At 37.1% G+C, this 20,140-nt stretch overlaps 1 protein-coding gene across 7 annotated transcripts in view; it reads left to right on the forward strand.

Annotated features, from left to right (window-relative positions):
- The window catches only part of ANKIB1 (ankyrin repeat and IBR domain containing 1), an 84,897-nt gene that overhangs the window by 61,336 nt on the left and 3,421 nt on the right, over nt 1-20,140 (forward strand). For 5 of the 7 annotated variants that reach the window (XM_015281958.4, XM_015281960.4, XM_418652.8 and 2 more), the window contains exons 9-19: nt 419-585; nt 4,499-4,587; nt 5,533-5,663; nt 11,439-11,573; nt 12,119-12,205; nt 12,299-12,365; nt 12,757-12,902; nt 14,136-14,314; nt 14,777-14,828; nt 17,927-18,038; nt 19,898-20,031. In XM_015281958.4, coding sequence (XP_015137444.2) covers nt 419-585; nt 4,499-4,587; nt 5,533-5,663; nt 11,439-11,573; nt 12,119-12,205; nt 12,299-12,365; nt 12,757-12,902; nt 14,136-14,314; nt 14,777-14,828; nt 17,927-18,038; nt 19,898-20,031 — 1,299 coding nt within the window. The remainder of the gene's footprint in view (nt 1-418; nt 586-4,498; nt 4,588-5,532; nt 5,664-11,438; nt 11,574-12,118; nt 12,206-12,298; nt 12,366-12,756; nt 12,903-14,135; nt 14,315-14,776; nt 14,829-17,926; nt 18,039-19,897; nt 20,032-20,140) is intronic. The other 2 variants (XM_015281962.4, XM_015281961.4) reach the window with 2 other exon arrangements.

A 20,140-nucleotide genomic window follows, 5' to 3' on the forward strand; every position in this document is an offset into this window, starting at 1 on the left:
GGATTTTCTTTTAATCAGCAAGATTTTAATTGTTTCCGACAAGAGTCAGTTCTGTTAATGAGCATTGCTAGTGCATATATAGTGGAAATTTCGAGTAAGCCATATCACAGAGGAGTTGATTTGCACATGTTAACTTTTTGTGTGAGTTATAAATCATTTGGATCTTAGCCTAAGTCTGGAGTACTGTTCGAATACTTTTAATACTGTTTTTTTGATGGAGATTAAATTGTTCCCTTTTAATAACTATTTAAAAAGCCTATCAAAGTAGCTACAGTTGTCATTATGCTTTTTGGCTTTGTTCCTTCAAAGAAAGGTTATAAAGACAGATTGTTTTATATCAATGATTAAATATGATCTTCTGTGTTAAAATATTTTCTTACTTTTTTTCTTTTTTTCTTTTTTTTTTCTGTTTCTTCAGGCCTTTGTTGAAAATAATCCTGCTATTAAATGGTGTCCTATCCCAGGCTGTGAAAGAGCAGTAAGGCTAACAAGACAAGGATCAAATTCGACAGGATCAGATACGCTTAGCTTCCCTATGCTAAAAGCTCCTGCTGTAGATTGTGGAAAGGGACATCTTTTCTGCTGGTTAGTGCTAGAATGTATCTATGTCTGCACAAAGGCACAATCACTGCTATTCCAGGGATTAATAAAAAACTAAAAGTTCTACTTAGCACCAAAAATTTAGATGGGATGCAGCAAAAATTTAGATGGGATGATATTTGACTGTACTATTCTTGGATTTATTTAATAGCCTTATATGCACAAATATTTCAGTATTCCGGGGCACGGCAAAGCTTTATTATATTGTCTTATTAATTATTAGTTCTGTTAGATGCAAAACAGTAACATAAACTGCTGTAATTTTCTCATCTGAGGAGGCTGGGACATCAGTGGAGGGATTTTTGTGTCTGTTCTGGAGAGACATATAGGCATACTCTGAATTGTAAACAGAAAACAGCAGGCTTTGGCTCATTCTGAATTTTGGTGGAATTACATCAGAAAAGCTTGAGCTTAAATAGAACTTTGAAGGATTTTTTTCTACATAAAAAGCTATTTCTTTGCTGGATCACTCCAATCATTGTTTTACTTTCTCAGTAGTTTTGCTTTATTTTGTTTCCTGTTAAGTCTGAAGATGAATACAAGCTCAAGAAGTGAAAACCATGACATATTTAAAAGATTATCCTTTAGATTCCCTAAGCTGTCTATCTTGTCTATCATGTCTATCTTCAGCAGTTCCAGGGAAAGGACAAAAACAGTATCAACAAAAGCAAAAAAAGTGATAGGATATTTTTCTGAAGTCTGGATAGCAAGCCCTATCCTTGTTCCTTGACTGTCAGACTACTGTAGTGATTTTAGTGACTTCTGATTTTAGCTCTTTCCCCATATGAATGGAAAGGGCGGAGGGACAAGAGGAAACTAGACATAAGGAAGCAACCAGGAAAGTTGGAAAACATAACTTTTTTGGAGAAAGTTGCTCACAGTTGGTGGAGAACTGGAAAAGAAACAAATTCTGTGAAAACAAACCCAAAAATGTTTTTATCAGTGAACATAAAACAAACTTCAGTGCTATTCCAAAAGAGGTTATCACACTCTCATCCTTACTTCTGACAATGTTACATTAGCCTGAAGGTCAGAGCTTGAAACTACTTTGTGTCATACTGTTGCAGTCCTTCAGACATGGGCAGATTTTGCTTCCTTCACATGGGCTGAATCCACTGTCTCTCTAGAATGTTCCCTGAATGTGAAAATGCCCTCCAAGTGCATAGTTTTTATGAAAAATACCTTTTTTTCTTTTCTTTTCTTTTCTTTTCTTTTCTTTTCTTTTCTTTTCTTTTCTTTTCTTTTCTTTTCTTTTCTTTTCTTTTCTTTTCTTTTCTTTTCTTTTCTTTTCTTTTCTTTTCTTTTCTTTTCTTTTCTTTTCTTTTCTTTTCTTTTCTTTTCTTTTCTTTTCTTTTTTTGTTTGTTTTATGTTTCCTGGTAATATTTCCTGAAGTCTTGAAAAAAGACCTCATTCTGTTTGTAAAATGTCCGAGGCATTTACAAGGCCTTTTTTTCCTCCATGTGAAAGAAAATTTTCATCAGTGGCAAGAAAGTTTCACCAGCAACTGAAGCATTCTGCAGTATTAGGAATGAGAACCTTTTGCATAGGACAGCCACATTAGTTTCATAGTACAAAATCCTGTGCATGACAGAATTATAACAGTTCAGTTGGAAGAGACTTTTAAACATCATATAGTAAAACTTCCAGACTACTTCAGGGCTAACCAAAAGTTAAAGCGTGTTATTAAGGCCATTGTACACATGCTTGTTGAACAAGAGACAGCAAGTCATCAACCACCTCGCTAGTAAGTCTGTTCCAGTGTTTGACCACCTTCCTGATAGACAAATTTCTCCTATTATCTAGCCTGAAATCACTCTGGCACAGCTCTGGTTCCTCTGGAGAAACAGAAAATGCATTCTTAGTTCAGAGTGTCTTCATCATCACCATATTCTTGAAGGGATATCAATTTATATCTTTAAAGTTCAATCAACACATTCCATGTTTCATACTTGTGTCAGTCCTGCAAGTTTTTCACAAGTAATCTACAGTTTAGATATTACAGTATCAACTAATATGGCTTTAGTAAGAGATTCTTCAGAATCTCTATATTAGAAAATCCCAACTAACCTGTAGATAATCATTTGCTGTCATGTACTAAGAACAAGTTATGAGGTTTTGACAGCGTGGAATTTCCATTTTTAGGATCTCTAGCTTTTCTGCTCATAAAAGTAAGACAATGTAGATGTAGGAATGTTTCTTTTAAACACAGAGTTCCTTAGAATGTACTAATTTTTCATTACCCACTACTTAATAGCACCTTCAACAGAATCTAATCAGTTCTGACAAATAAAAAATTCCATTCCTTTTCAAAAAATCATTCTGAGATTTTTAAATGTAGTTCAGATGAAAATAGTACGTATATACTACATATGTGTATTACCAGATCCAGTATATTAGAACCTCTTAATGCTGTACAAAAGGCATATGGAATTCTAGCAAGGGGACACTTCTGGAAAATAGTCTTAGCAAGCACTGCACACTTAGTTTTGCATCATCACACCTCTTTCCTTCCATCCTGGATGGAGACAAGGGGCGAAGTCTATTTTGTAGAAGAGATATCTCTTCAGGTACACTGGGAAAGCTGATTCTAAGCTGCAACTGTTTTGCTGTTTTGATTCATATCAAATTCATTATATGATATAAACATTATCAGGAGGAAAAAAAAATCAAGAAATGTTTCTTGGACAATGCTTTGAGACATTCCATGAATTTTCACTTGTTGAAACTTGCTGCAAGTTCATTAAGTATGTGCCATACCTTCAAATAAATCGTCCTGCTTACTGTTGAGGAGGGCAGTCTGGGGAGGCTGAACTGTTAACTGTCACAACCATTTGGTGTTATTTCCTTTCAGCCTGTGCTAACATGGAGTCTATCCGAAATACAACTTTGTTTCATAAAAGGCTGTAGGATCAATAGGCTCATCACTCTTACTCTAGTAAAATGGCATCCCAGGTTAAAAACTCTTGGTTAGGGATAAGCTGAGGAAAGAACTTTTGAAAGTTGTTCTAACTTTCTTATGTGAGTAAGATGTATATATATTTATGTATATGCATCATTAAAAAATGCCACTTCTGATTCAAACTGAGAACAGCAAGAGTGAAGGCTTTCTGAGATTTGTTTCCTGCAGGCTCTAGTGGGAAAGGAGAAAGGCTCAGCACAATGGGAACTGTCTCTCAGAGATACAAATCTGCCTTTTATATTCTCAGAAGCTCGGAAATATTGCCAAGAAGACTGAATTACACCAGGGAGCTTAGCATCTTAGTGTCTCCTTCTGTAGAGAATTTAAGCTTGTATTATAGCAGACTGTCTTAGTTTCAGCTAGGATGGAAATGTTTTCTTCAGACTGTCTGGTATGATGCTATGTTTTGATTTTAGGAGAATAACAAACTTGATAACACAGTGATGTTTATAATTGTTGCTAAGCAGTGTTGTACAGAACTGAGGCCATTGTGTCTTTTAAGCTAGTAGTAACCTCAAGAGAAGCTCACTTCTCCACTGTGTCATGGAAAGCACCTTCCATTTCATTTGGAGACTGATGGAAAGAGTAAGAATTCATAAACACTTAAAAAATGAAATGAAGGTCTTGAATCTTGTTCTGTATTGAAGGCGTGAATGTGGTTAAAGATTAATTATTACAACTGAATTGGTACATTTAATTCTATATAGAATGCATTTCAGGTGGAGCAAACTCCCTAGGTTTTGTTTGATAAGAAATTTAAATTTAGTTTTATTACAGAAACTGTAGTAAGAGATCTAAGAATATTTTAAAATAGTAGTATTACTTTTTATCTTCCTGACTTGATGTGATGTGTTTCCATGTTTTTTAGCATGAAGCAATTTCAAAACAACAGTTCAACTGTAAATAAGTAGTTATTGTGTATACATCTTCATTTTCAGGGAATGTCTTGGTGAAGCACATGAACCTTGTGACTGCCAAACCTGGAAGGACTGGCTACAGAAAATATCTGAAATGAAACCAGAAGAACGTAAGTCATACCTCTTTTTATTATTATTATTATTATTTCGTTGTCATCTTTTACTTTTAAAGGGAATTTTTAGTTGCATTGATTAAAACTCTACATTGGTTGAAAAATAAAGAAGAGGAAGAAAAACAAACCACTTCATGCTTTTGCTGCATATGTAGTTATGGGAGACATATGTAGGAATGATAGGCTGTTATCCTGAAACCATTCCTACCTGTTTCCTCATAAATCTGCATATGGTTCAGAGAGATGAAACTCTTCTCCCTTCCTTTTACAGCCTTCCTTCATTTTTTTTTTCATTTATTCCTGAGAATAACTTACTTATTCTAGGCAACTTAAAATCTTTGTCCTAGTCTGCGCTTCTGTTTAATTGTGTTCATACAGTTGTTATGTGCTTTAGAACTGTTTAAAGGCAATAGGTAATAATAATAGTAAGGCTGACTGTGAATTGCAAGGGAATTATGGAAAATGGCTTCATGTTAAATAACTTCTGGAGAGTCAACTAACAATGTCTGGGTTTACATAGGACAGGCAGAAACAAAAAAATATATACCTTAACTCAAATAAACACTAACTTAACTTGGTTACAATTCAGAGTCTTTCCATTATGTCATAGATTATTGTATAAAATGTTATAGACTCAAAATGCACCAATCTGAGTCAAACAACATCAATTTTTAAATATATTTTTAATAATCTATGTATTATATATGCTATAGATTACAATATACAGAAGTAATGTGTATATTTTATACATATTTGTATATGTGTTTATATGTCAGAAGTACATATAATGAAGAATTACAATATAATTATAAGATATTTATAAGATATAATAATAGGTAAACATGTATCTTTCCTAATCTGATTTTCACAAAAGATTAAACAATTACAATTTCAACTCCTCTGTTTTCACATGGTCCACATCCTCCTGTCACATTCATGAAGTTGTGGGAGTTAGTGAGGCATATGAAGATGCTGCCAACTGCCTGTGGTTACTAACTAACTCCAAACCATGCGCCAACTGCAAATCTCCAATTCAGAAGAATGAGGGCTGCAACCACATGCAATGTGCGAAGGTAAGAAAGACCTTTCATACAATTTGTTGTGAAAACATAATTCAGGTTGTGTCATATATACATTCCAGGAGCACAAAAGTCTGAACATTTTGAAATGTCAGGCCTAAGATCTAATGGAATATGTTTCAAAAATTAGGTAATTTGAAAATAATGGGTTAGGCATATATAGAAGATGTTTTGTATTTAGTGAAGTTTATTTGACTGGCAAGTGAACAGTGTAATTATCAAGATTTCCTAAACAGCTGACAGTTCTTTGCGATACAGTATGAAACTTAAGGGAACAGAAATCCTTGATAGTTTAATCATCACTGATAACATAGAAGAGAATGAACAGGGGGTTGATACTGGGGCCTGTCCTGTTCAGTATCTTTACTGATGACCTGAATGAGAGTATTGAGTGCACCCTCAGTAAGTTTGCAGATGACACTAAGTTGGGAGGAAGTGTCGATATGCTTGGGGGTAGGAAGGCCCTGTGCAGGGATCTGAATAGGTTGGATAGCTGGGTTCAACAAGTCCAGGTGCCAGGTCCTGCACTTTGGCCACAACGACCCCAGGCAATGTCTACAGGCCTGGGGCAGAGTAGCTGGAAGACTGTGTAGAGGAAACAGACCTGGGGGTATTGGCTGATGCTTGGCTGAACATGAGCCGAGCCCAGGTGTCCAAGAAGGACACTGAGGCCCTGGAGCTTGTTCAGAGAAGGGCAACGAAGCTGGTGAGGGGTCTGGAGTGCAAGTCTTAAGGGGAACTGCTAAGGAAACTGGGATTGCTCAGTCTAGAGGAGGCTCAGGGGTGACCTTATTGCTCTCTACAACTACCCAAAGGGAGATTGTAGTGCGGTGGGAGTCAGCCTCTTCTTCCATGTAACTGGCAATAGGACTAGAGGGAATGGTCTCAAATTGCACGAGGGGAGATTCAGGGTGGATGTTAGGAAATACTTCCTCCATGAGAGTGGTCAGGTACTGGTATAGGCTGCCCAGGGAGATGGTGGAGTCACCATCCCTGGAGGTGTTCAAGAAACGTTCAGATATTGTACTGAGGGGCATGGTTTATTAGGAAACATTGGTGATAGGTGGACAGTTGGATGGGATGATCTTAGAGGTCTTTTCCACCTTGATGATTCTATGTTTCTATATTATCTTCAGTTACCAGAAGATGGTATTTTTTAAGGAATGGTAAGGTTTAATGAATGCTTTGCCTTATTACATTTTTCTTTTGCGTTATATCTCTATATAGCAACAAAACAAAGAAATTTAAATGGAAAACTGTAAATGTTAATTAAACAATAGGAATGAAAGGACAGGAAAGAGTAATTCCGAAACAAACTTATTAGTGACAGCAGCCAAGAAATAGTCATGAGTTTGCACTATGCTACCAAAATAGAATATTTCTTGCTGTGAGTTCAGTATAATTTGAGAACACTCTCCAACTAGTTAAAAACAGCATATTTAGCATACATTTCTTTATGTTAAAAATGTCTTATATAGCTACAGCTAATATCTCTTCGAGGAGGATCATTACAAATAAGAAAGTTGCACATATTTGACATAATTGGCTTCCAATAAAAATCTGAGAGGTTTAGCAATGGAGACTAGCACATTCTTCTGGATATGTCTCAGTCCAGATCTTATTTTCTTTATTTTCTTTATATTATCATTTTTTTGGTGATGTTTTTTGGTGGTGTTTGTTTGGTTGTTTTTTGTTTGTTTGTTTGTTTGTTTGTTTTTGCAGTAGTTTGGCAGCTGAGAGCAGATTCTCTTCCACTTCAGTTTAAGCTGGATTTGCTGTTCTTTTTTTTTTCCCTTTTTAGATGATTTTTAAAGGAGTTCATAAATTCCGTAGTGTTAAAAAGTGTAATAAGGTGTGTTGTTCAGCACAATTTGAAATTTTCCTGACTGTAAACAGAGTTAAGAGCATTTGAAATGGTGATTTGTAAAATAACCACATTGGTGACAGTGTTGAAACAATTCCTATGAGGGATGTAGAATCATAGGATCATTTAGGTTCGAAAAGATCCTTATGATCAAGTCATTGCATAAAACTACCACATCCACTATCTCCCTGCGTGCCACATCTACACCTTTCTTAAATATCTCCAAGGATATGGATGTCACCACTTCCCTGTACAGCCTGTTCCAATGCCTAACCCCACTTTCCATGAAGAAATTCTTCCTAATGTCCAATCTATACCTCCCCTTGCAAAACTTGAGGCTGTTGTCATGTGTCCAGTCACTTGTCACCTGAGAAAAGAGGCCAACACCCTCCCCACTGCAACCTCCTTTCCGGTAGTTGTGGGGAGTGATGAGGTCTCCCCTCAGCCTCGTCTTCTCTAGTTTAAAGAGCTCTCAGCTGCTCCTCATATATAACTCTTGTTTTCTGGTCCCTTCACTAGCTTAATCACTTTTCTCTGAATGTGTTCCAGCAAAGAAATGTCCTCCTTGTACTTAGGGCCACGGGCCCAAAACTGAACACAGTACTCAAGGCCAAGTCTCACTAGAGCTGAGTAGAAAGGGCCAATCCCTTCCCTGATCCTGCTAACCACGCCACTGATAAAAGCCAGGATGCTATTGGCTTTCTCAGCCACCTGGGTATGCTGCCAGCTCATGTTCAGCCAACGTAACAAAATGTTCAGGATGTAACAAAACCTCTTCAGTTATTTGACAGCAGTTGCTGTCACTGAGCTAATCTCAGTAGAATGAAAGTATGGCTTAAGGCTTGAGAAGACTTCAGCCACTAACCTCTGTTGAGTATAGATAATTTAATTTGGTACCATTCTGAAGTGCTGGCTGACAACCACAGTTCTATTCCTCTTTGATGTTGTTCCTTATAAACAGCTTAAACTGTCCCTAAAACAGTCAGCTTCCTTTTGTGATAGAGAAACCTCTGCAAACAGAAGCTGCCTCCCCTCAGCCTTGTGGGGAGGGAAAGGAATGGTATCCTAAGGATCATCACAGGGCTCAGATGCAAGGTACAGAGGACACTTCACTTGTCCCTTCCTAAAGTAGGGATCTGTTCCAAAGCTTCAGCCTTTGTTGCAGTAAGTTCTGCTGAAGCCTACTACGTAGTGAGTAGAGAGTTGCAACTGCTTCTTATCAGCTTGGTGTAGAGGATATACTTTAGTCATAGAATCACATTTTTGTATTTAAGCAGGCACTGTTCTGTTTTATGAGCCTGGTTTCTAAGGCAACAAGGCTCATGCAGTCCCACTGTCTCTCACTCCCCTAATTCTAGTAGTTTTCTAACCTTCTAGGTACTTTGAACCAGATAGAGGAGGGAGTTCACAGATACTAGTTTACTGCAGGTTTCATGAAACTTGGTAACTGTATTGTGCAGAGACTTAATTTGTACTGCCACCAAGAGAGAGGCTAAAACACCTACTCAGCAGTTACCTGCTCAGCTATTGCCTCTCCTGCTTGGTTCAGGCAGCACATGTCATTTGTAAAGCCTAGCCAGTGCAGCCTCATAGATAGCTGATCATAACGGCAAGTAAAGCAGAGCTCCAGCTTCTGGGAGATGTATCCAAACTCCAAACAGATGGATGCATTTTTGAATACTTAGTGAGAGTGAGTTATTAGAGAAGGGTCCTGGAACAGTGGGTGAGCCTTGGGTTATTGAGGAGGCTTTTGGTGATGTGCAAGATTAGAGGATGCATATGGTGGAGTGATAATGAAGGGACATAATTTGGGAGAGGTGGCATTACTGCAGTAGGAGCATATACACATAAATTAATAGGAAATCAAGCTTTAGTAGTTCTGTTGCTTGCAACTTATTTCATACTCATTTTTATATAATGCAACTTTTTGTTATGTTGTGAGCATTTCTGAGTAATAGACAATGCAGGGATAGACACTTAAGACTTTTGTGTACAACTGTTCTTCTACTTAATTCTCAGCACTCATCTTACCATTTTGTAAAAGCAAGCACCTTCAGAAACATTTAAGAACAGAGAAGGTGCAGCACAATAGCAAGAAGAAATACCTTTGTCTGCATTGCTTTTTAGAAGAAAATCAACGTCACGGGTGAGACAAAATTAGCAAAAGTATAATGCAGAAATTGTAATATATTTAATTGAATGAAGCCGCTACTTATGAACACATCCGGTATGGACCTGATATTTCTGGAAAGGTTAAGCTTACCAAAGAGTGGAAAAATGTGGCTTAATTTATTGAATTCCAATAATAATATTAATGGCTTCTTATTACTTCACGCAAATTTTTGCTTCAGTTTTTCAGGATTTTTCTTTGTTCATCAGTAAAACAGATAAAATGAACAGGATTGACCAAGTCATGGTCTTCTGCCCATCCATCTATAAACAGCTTCCAGTTATGCTGAAATAACCCAGCTGAGAATTCAGTGCTGAGTTGAGAATAATAGTTTGATCTTCTCTGCTGCAGAGAAGCCTGGATAAGGTCTCCTTGTAATGTGTTAATTGTTTTAAAAGCTTTCTACTCAGTAAATGCAGAGGAGGCTTAACTTGAAATCATTCTTGAAAGTTTGTGTTCTATTTTTACTTGCTTGCTTCAGTAGTTGCTATTACTATTACTATTTTGCATCAGGAACGCCACATGACCGAAATATTGGTAATCACATTTTTTAAATTGCTATTAGGAAACAAGAGAAGAAATGTGTATTGCTGAGCTGCTCAGCCTGTTCAGCATTGTCCTTGTGATAGGACAAGAGGAAATAATTTCAAACCAAAAGAGGGGAGATTTAGACTGGATATAAGGAAGAAGCTTTTTATAATAAGGGTGGTGATGCACTGAAGCAGGATACCCAGAGCGGTGTGCTCCCCGTCCTCCATCCTTGGAGACATTCAAGGTCAGGCTGGACAGGGCACCGAGCACCTGACCTAGCTGTAGGTTTCCTTGCTCATCACAGGGGGAGTTGGACCAGATGGCCTTTAAAGCTCCCTTCCAACTCAGATGGTTCGATGATTGTACAGTTAGTAAAGACACAGCTTTCACTTAAGCTTTCTGTTTTCTTTAGACTTATGTTTTTGTTATTTCTTAGATGAAGTCAGTTGGGCACTTCTAAGATTTTGCATGCTCTTTCTACATTACAGCAAATATGAAGTCATAGTATTTCTTTCACATTCACTGCACTGCAAAGATACCAACAGGGTTGCAGCTGAGAACAGATTTCAGAAGCACGTCTCTTGAATTACTGGTATTGGTCACTGTGCAAACTGACTAGGATTGAGTGAGAAACTGTTCTTTTCCACCTGGAGAATATTCAGGATTCTGAAAAACACTTCTTTCCAAACTGGAAAAAACAACAAAAGAAAATGCAGATAAGATCAGTAGAAGAATTGCATTTACATAACTGAAGTATTTTGTTTTGAGTGCTTTACAGTTAAAGTCACGCTCACATGTGAACTATTGGTTTCATTTTATTGACTGAAAAATTAAACTTTCTGATAATTCTACTTTTTGAGCTTTGTTAAAATTCACCCTTTCTCATTAACAGTTTCAGTGTTACTGTTTAAAATACAGAAACAAAAAGCAGATCTAATGAGCTCTATCATTTGATTTATTTCATACACTTACAGCTTGACTGGTAGCTTCTACATGACCTTGTGATTCGGTGAACAAAATTCTGACTCCCATGATTTGATAACCAAGATCTTCTACAACACATGAAATAGGAAAAAGGCTCCACAACAGTTCTGTTTAGACCACAAGTATGACGGTCTCAGAATGGTGCTAGTTTTTCTTAACTGCATACCTACAATGTATCAGCTTCTTTCTTTTTGTCCTGTTGTTTCTGTTTTCTCTGAAGTGCAAGTATGACTTTTGCTGGATATGCTTAGAAGAATGGAAGAAGCACAGCTCTTCTACAGGAGGATATTACAGATGTACTCGCTATGAGGTTATTCAGCATGTAGAGGAACAGTCCAAAGAGATGACAGTAGAGGTAACAAAAATGTCTGCTTACATAGTAGTACTAAGGCTGCAATTTTGTGTTTAGGGTAAGTTCAATCAAAATTCTTCCCAACCGAAGTTTTAAATGAGAAAATATAACCTTAAATATAACCAAAGGACAGAAAGGAAACACTGCTTATTTGTGGATAGAAGCATAAGATTTAGTTCTTCATTTGTCTTTGCTACCAGCCATTGGTTGACTTTAGACTAGTTTAATTTACTTTCCTATGTCACGGTTTCCTTTTCTGAAATGGGTGTGCTGGTACTTTAGCTTCTCTGCATTTCAGAAGACATGTTTTAATTCTGGCATTTGAAAAGTCTGCTTAAAAATAGTATGCACACAATACATTGACTCTAGTTAGAGTCTTTTCAGGTTTGGGCATTCAAAACTTACATTTGTCTCTTTGTGCATAGCACTTGTCAGCATTGTGTATAACGCTCCACATTTGGTGGGAATATGAGTTATGAGATTGTATCCAGCAATGATTGTTAAATTAAACCATTAGATTTGTCTTGGTTTGTATTCCTCTTTTCCAGGCTGAAAAGAAACATAGGAGATTTCAAGAACTGGATAGGTTTATGCACTATTACACAAGGTTTAAGAACCATGAACTTAGCTACCAGGTATGGGACAAACCATATTTACTCATTCTTGTTTACATTGCAGTCATTAAAAAAAAAATAGCATATTGTATTTTATTTGTTTTCTTGTTCTAGTTAGAACAGCGCCTTCTAAAAACAGCCAAAGAAAAGATGGAACAGCTGAGTAAAGCTCTCAGTGGAAGTAAGTAGAATTTGTTAGTATTTGCTGTGAACTGTGAATTTGATTTGAAATCAAATGTGTTATGGCTAAACCTTTCATTTCGAATAGAGCTCACATCAGTCTATTGTGTGATGTGATCCCTCTGGTACTAGAATTCATAAGCAGTGGATGAAAGCTAAATGTACAGTAAATCTTACACATTCCAAACATACAAAGAAAATAGCATTAGTAAGAGAGAAGCTAATGTTCTCTGCTCACTTCTTATAGTAAGAAGACTGTATATTCACTGAGAACCTGCTGCTGTGCTGCAGCAGTTTAGCTGATGTGCACGTTTTTGGTAGAAAACTCTTACACTGAAACAAATGCTGACATCAGCAGGAGAATATTTTCACAGTGTTTTATCATCTTACAGCTGAGGGAGGCTGTCCTGATACCACATTCATTGAAGATGCAGTACAGGAGCTTCTAAAAACTCGCCGCATTCTCAAGTGTTCTTATCCATATGGATTCTTTTTGGAGCCTAAAAGCACAAAGAAAGAAATATTTGAACTTATGCAGGTAATACACGCATATAGCTTGCTTTTCTAATGTTATGTTATTGGTAGTACTAGTTATCAGTGTCTTGTATCTATGTAGTGCAAAACTGATACTTCGTATTTGTAACCAAGTCTGAAAAAGGAATGGATTTTTAACACTATGACACAGTAGCGTTTAGTTCAATTTTAGAGTGAATGAAAAACAACACTTTACTGCAGAACCAAAGAGTAAGGACAGGTGGAAAGGGGAAAAAAAAAAGAAAGAAAATTATTGCTGTTAACCAACCTTCTTTTAGCTAAATTGTAATTTTGAGCAAGCTTTGTAGCCCAAATCCAGAAGCAGCCCTCTCCAAAAAGCAGCAAGTAGAAACAGTTGCATCAGTGCTTTCCATACTGCAGAGGAGGCTTGGACAAGGGGAAGGGATTAATTTGTGGTAGGTTGGAGCTTCTATCAAGTTGTTTTCTCCTTGTGTAGCTCCTGTTTCCTGTCTTGCATGATGATGTGTCTGATGAGTGGGTGGAGGCAAAGCTGGAAGAGTATGTGGGTAGCAGTGACATCAGCTGCAGGCTGCTGCTTGCTTTCCTTTCCTTTATGATCCCCAAAGATGTTCAGTGTGTTTATGTGTGCATGGAAGCCCTGCTGCAAGCTGGAGGAGAGGAACATATAAGTCAATAAAAGCATAGGCAAGATATTTGGAGACCCCAAATATGGTGTATTTGGGTCTCCAAATACACTTAGAATAACGGAGGAACTGAAATTCAGAGAGCAGGAGTTTGAGTGTGTGTGGCTGCACGTATGAGTTGGTGTTGGAGCCAGGACACAAATGACTGTGGACAAGCTGAGGCAGGTGATAAAATTTCAGTCCTTACAGAGAGCAGGCTTCCAGGCATGCACTGACAACTTTGGTCTTGCTTAGTCATTCTCCACCTCAGAGCCTTTAGTGATTAATCAAGACTGTTGTTTCAAACAAGATAGCGAACACCAAATAACAAATTATTCTTGTCTCTGGTAAGTTTAAATAAAAGAAGAAAGAGCAGACATGCAGAAAAAAAACAAACACAGGTCATCTTGTTAAGCAAGCTGTAATTCCTATAGCTTTAATAATTACATGAGAGCTGATGTTTCAGAGGACTGATGAGGCTCCTATCTGGATGGTATTTTCAGAAGAATGGAAATCGTTCCATTCAGTGTTTATGGCGTAAAGCTCTGCCTGATTTCCATTTCATTTTATTCTGTGTTTATCAACCATTGCAGACAGACCTGGAAATGGTCACTGAAGACCTTGCACAGAAAGTAAACAGGCCTTACCTTCGGACTCCTCGCCATAAAATCATCCGTGCAGCTTGTCTTGTGCAGCAGAAGCGGCAAGAATTCTTAGCCTCTGTGGCCCGTGGTGTTGCCCCTGCAGACTCACCAGAAGCACCCAGGCGCAGGTAAACCAAACAAAATACCGTGCGACTCCAAGAAGTTCGTTTGGTAACTGTCAAAGTGAGGTAAAGTGGAGCTGATAAAATTGGTGGCCATAGATCACCAGATAGATACATTTTCTTTGTCATTTGATCACAGACTCAAATGCACGTATGCTGTTAATCACACTCTGTTTGTTGATGAAACTGCAAATGAGAAACCTCTGCTGGCTTTTAAAATTGCATCAAAAGCTAAGTGCAGTAAATGTCCTTGAGGACTGGAATTGCAATAACGGGTGGGGTTTTCTTTCACTTCTTTAGTATTTATATTGCAATTTCATGGTTTCCTGAATGAGTTGCGAGGTAAGGATTAAAGGAGAAGATTTAGGAGCATAGAGTTGCACTGTTTATATGTTGATAGGTTTTGGAGCTATTTATGTTGTTCATACTTTGTTCCAACTCTAAACTTCATTTCTCTTAATTTTATAGCTTTGCTGGTGGAACATGGGATTGGGAGTATTTGGGATTTGCATCCCCTGAGGTAAATTATTTCTTCGTACATATTTAAATTAGTTCTGCATATTCTAGAAACACAGGTATGATTGTGGTCTGCATGAAGAGCTCCCTTATTTCGATACAAAGCATCTCAAGTTGGTTTAAGCTTACCGTTTTATTTATTTCACAATAGAAGGAAATATATATATGAATACCTAACTGTCCAGTGACACTAACATGACTGTAGTTATTTAAGATTACACAGTTTTCCAAGTACGTAACCAGTTTTAGAATAAACTGGTTTCTATGTGTTGGAGAGCCTTAAAAGACTAAATATATAATACATACGTAGATTACTTTTCAATGCAACATTATTTCAGCAGAATTTGGTGAAGTCTAAGAAATTTCCATTCTTCTTGAACAACTCAACAAAAACTTACAGGCATATACCCAAATATGAAGTGTTTCTTTTCATTTTTATATATTAAAGCAGGATGGAAATTGCTTACTTAAATGAGATGATCTTCCGGTATTTAACCAGGAATGAAAACAACCATTTTTAAATGAATATTTCACTATCCACATATGGAAAAAGAGTATGTAATTTTCAAAACTGCACTAAAACGAGAAGCTTCCTGTCAAGCTTGCCTTTCTTATCTTAATTTTATTTTATATTTTGAGAACATTAGATTAAAGCATTAAGTTAGGAAGGAAGCTTCATCTCAACATTTCCTTGCTGCTGTTTTCTTTCTAGCTAGTCATTTTAAAGCATCCTGGAAAACTCCATGTACTTTTTTCTATATATTTCCTTTGCTATTGTTGTTGGTGAGCATCATGCTGGTGAGAAAATAGCTTGCTTCTCTACAAAGCATCAACTTGCTTCTCTTGTCTAGTTCCTTTAGTCCTTTAGTCCTTTCCTTTGAAATACCAAACTCATTGTGATGGTATTTTATTGTTAGTGGAACTGGTTATGAGAAGAAGCTGATAAGCAATATGTTGATAAGCTGTTTAGCAGCAGGTGCCATTGCAGTCGTGCTTAGATGATAGCTTGTAAGTTTTTATGATTTGCCTAAATGTGACACTGTGTTATGCAAGTTGGCTTCTTCGCTATGTAGAGATGAAGGATACTTGCAACCACCTATGCTAAATGAATTTTGTAGAATTAATATTGGTCATCTTTGTTTATTTTAGTGATTTTTTTTTCCATACAAAATTTTTGATGTAGAGCTGTACTGTCACGAGAAGATCTGTGCATAACATTATCACAGAAAATAAAATCTTAGTGAGTTTAGCGAAGAATGCTGATTGTTGAATGTCCATGTGTGAAATGATGATGTTCCTACCCAACAAAACAAAAGTTCCTTAGTTCACATGTATAAAATTGTTACGAGTAAACAGAAGTAAAATGTTAGCTGAAGTAATGGAGTTGCATATTTCATGCATTAAAAAAAGAAAACAAGCAAGAGTACAGCTAAGAGGCTGTTGGTAAGATCTATGATTCTTTGAAAGCAGATGAAAGATAAGATCTGATGTGACTAATAAACTTCAGTGTTCAGTAATCACTTCATGTTATTCCTTATCTGATTCATAGTGATACAATTATGTATGTTTATATATTACTCATTCATATTGTTTGATATCAAAATTTCATTTTCTGTTCTTTTGGTACCTGCCTTCCGTTTAAGGAAATGCAGCACTCCTTAGGAACTGGAAGGACAGCTTAGAGAAGAATCACATCGTGCTTGCCCTGCTTTTTATTCTGTCCCATTACCAGTACCTACTATTAACCACTGCTCAAAACAGGTTATTGGGCTAAATGGACCTTTCATGTGGTCAATTACAGTTATTTTTATGTTCTTACAATTTTCATGGAACTTCTTACATAGATAAAAATCTTCCCACACTGATCATTTCACAACAGTTCTTTTTAGCTTGTATATATCATCATGAATAAGACAAAATAACATTACAACACCATCAAAATTAACAAGGTCATTGTGTAAGAGAATGAATTGACACTTGTTGATTTAGATACTTTAGATGTTGAGATATTCTAGGATGCAGACTAAATGAAAGAAAGCAACATTAATGGTAATACTATCCTTAATAAATCATTTGATCAGAGGAAACCTTTGGATTGCACATTTCCCAAGATGGATCTTAGGGAAGAAAGGAGCAGTATTCCTTGCTGAAGAGAAACTACTACTTGTGTGCATGATTTTATTCCCTTGTGCAAATAAATGACTGTGAAACACTGTACCTGCACAGTCAGGTACTAGCCAAAAAATGTCTGGAAATTTGTGTTCAAGCAGAAAATTAGTCTCTCAATATTAGCAGAGGAATTTACATGGTAATAAAGATAAGTAAACCGTAGGATCTTAGTGTAATATAGTCAGAAATGAATTTCTTCCATAGATATTACGCAAACTGTCATTGGTAGATACATACAGCATGAGAAATTATAGTCTGCAGAGGTTCAGATCTGTGGGGTGTGGCTTATTATCAACTCAGATTAGGTAACAGTAGGAGATTTGTTATTCATGGAATAAAAACCTATAAATAAAATCATGACAGTTGCTCAATATGAGAGTATCAGCTGTGGCTGTTCCTGAGCCTCGAGCCTGGGAAAAAAAATAACAAATACCAGCATGTATCAGCTGGCTTTCTATATTTTTCCAAAGATATATTCTGTCGGCCATTGCTGGCAACAGCACCCAGACATAACCTACTGGTCTAACTCACATTAATTGCTTTAATGCTCTAAAATCTCTAGGTATATGATTACAAAAAATGTGTGTGTGTGTGTGTAAAGTTTGGCATCAAAGTTTTTAAACACAAAAAGCATACCCGGAATTCTTTAAAAAGGAAGATTGCAAGTATTAAAATGTTGGTAATGCCTCAAGTATTTTTATTTGCTAATCCATTATTTTATAGATTTAGGATTACCTGGTGATTGCTTTTTGGCTTTGGTTCTTTTTGTTAAAGTATGATGCATGATATGACCTGCAATTTACTTTTCTAAAAACAGGTGATTTTATAATAAAACTATAAAATCACACATTTTTTTATGAAAACGTGTTGCTTGTTGCATCAGAAAATATTACTGCATGCTGCCCTGTATTTTGTAACCTTTGGTTTATGCAGGAATATGCTGAATTTCAGTATCGGAGGAGGCACAGGCAGCGTCGACGTGGAGACATGCACAGTCTGCTGAGTAATACTCCAGATCCCGATGACCCCAGTGAGAGTACATTAGGTACGCTCCTGCCTGGAGCTGTTTATTCGCTCTTGCTGCTTCAGAAGTTGCTAGTAGCAACCACAGTGTTTGTTCTTCTTTGGATGCGCTTTAAACGAGTTTCAAATATATTGTTATGTTTTACAGAATGCAACATTTAGCCTTATTGTTGCACTTTGGATGCGATTTTAGAAGAGCTGCTGACTTTAATTGTGGCTGTTGCACTTCTTAAAGAGTTATGCATTGATATTCCCAGTAACAAGTCCGTAGCTATTTAGAGCAGGTTTGCTTTCCTGAAGAAACTTTGGAAAATGCATATTTCATATGCTAGTTTTATCTATATACCAGCTTTTTTAATGCAAATTAAAAGGACCAGTTGTGCAGAGAGTCTAGACAAGATTCCCCCTGCTACAGGGTTGCTGGATGATAGCCATAAGACTGTATTACAAAACCCTGCTCAGAAACTCTTGCATTGGCCAAGTACTGGAGACAAGTTGGCATGAGCTATGTCTGCCAGCACGCTGCTCTCCCAGGCAGAGCTATGGCTAGCAGTGAAGTAAGGTCACTGTCATTTGGCTCTCTGTGCTGTCTGTGTCCTGCCAGGAGCTTTTGCAAAGGTACAAAAATAGCTCCAATCCAAATGGTCTTCTGATTCTGTTTCTTCAGAGCTTCCAGGTGTGTGCTCCACTTTTAAACCAGGCTGCAGAATTCTCATCTCTTGTGTCACATGAATTTAAGCCCCATAGCTTGGATTTTAGAAACAAAGGGGAAAATTAACAAATACATTTTTTATTTTAGAAACAGAAAAAAAGAATTCTGTGAACTTTGGTCCTTCACTACTGCAAGTAAAATGCAAAGCCATCTTACTAGTTTGAGAACTAGAATTTGACTAAACACTTGGATATATTAGTGACAAAACGCACTGTTAACATATGGGAGAGAATTAGTTTGTCTACTGTGTTTCCCTTTGAGTTTTGAAGTGCAAAATTCCACTTTTCAAATTCAGAATAGTTATTTTTATAAGAGTAATTTTTTCTGAAACACTATTTTATTCCTATTTTTTTTGTCGGTTGTTTTAAGAGGACAGTGATGTCAGTGATTGCTGACATATACACTAACAGCTCTACTCTCAACTGTGCTGCAGTGTTACAGTAAAAATTATTGTAGTGTTAGCATTACAGATGAGTTGTTGTCTTTGTGAGAACAGAGAAATGGGACAACACCAGTTTTAAGCCACCTGCAGATGAATTCCATGCTGTGTCCTTCACTTAAAATTAACTGCAAGCTCTAAATCACACTGAATTTCCATAGTGTCTTTCAGGCCTGTGTCTAATTAATAGCAGACGGGCACTGAAAATTGAGTATTAGTGAGGATGTGCAGAGTGTCAAACAAAGAGGCAAAAGGACAAAACCAAACCCATGTAATTGGGGTTGAGTGCATGCTGGCAGAAATTTCCAAAAAGAATTGTAGAGACAGATCGTGATGGGTGACAGATTGAGAAAGAATGCAGAATACAGGTTGGACAGAGAGGCAACGTGCAGTATTTGTCAGGACTTTCCATAATTCACGTACGTGCCTTGGAAGCATTTTGCCCCCCCTGCCAGTGAGCTTATGCTACTGACAACATAGCACATTCTTTCAGAGGGTGAAACAATGCTACTGAGAGTAAAAAGGCACAAAGGAAACAGACAGCATTGTTTTGTCTCCATATAAGAGTTGGTGTAAAATGAGTGGTTTTGGATAATTCAGTTCGGAGCGACTAAAAGACCAGAATTACACAGCTAGAACCCAAAAGGAAGGCAAGAGACTCTGTCAGTAAATAATGGTGAAGGCATTCTTGCTTGTTTTTCAAATGTATTTGTTTGAATTGCCCATACAGACACTCAGGAAGGTGGCAGTAGTAGAAGACATGGCACTTCCATGGTGAGTTCAGCTTCTATGGGTATTCTGCACAGCTCTTCGCTTCATGACTATACCCCTGTCAGTCGCTCTGAAAACCAGGATTCTCTGCAGGTATCTCCCCTAATCTCTTCTCCATTCCCTCTGTTTTGCTTGCCACCTTCTGCTCTGCTTTTCTGTGTCATTTTGTCTCTGCAAATTTTCTTAATTCTTCAAAGAGAAA

This window comes from Gallus gallus, chromosome 2 (genome assembly GCF_016699485.2).
Source record: "Gallus gallus isolate bGalGal1 chromosome 2, bGalGal1.mat.broiler.GRCg7b, whole genome shotgun sequence".
Classification (NCBI taxonomy): Eukaryota; Metazoa; Chordata; class Aves; order Galliformes; family Phasianidae; genus Gallus; species Gallus gallus.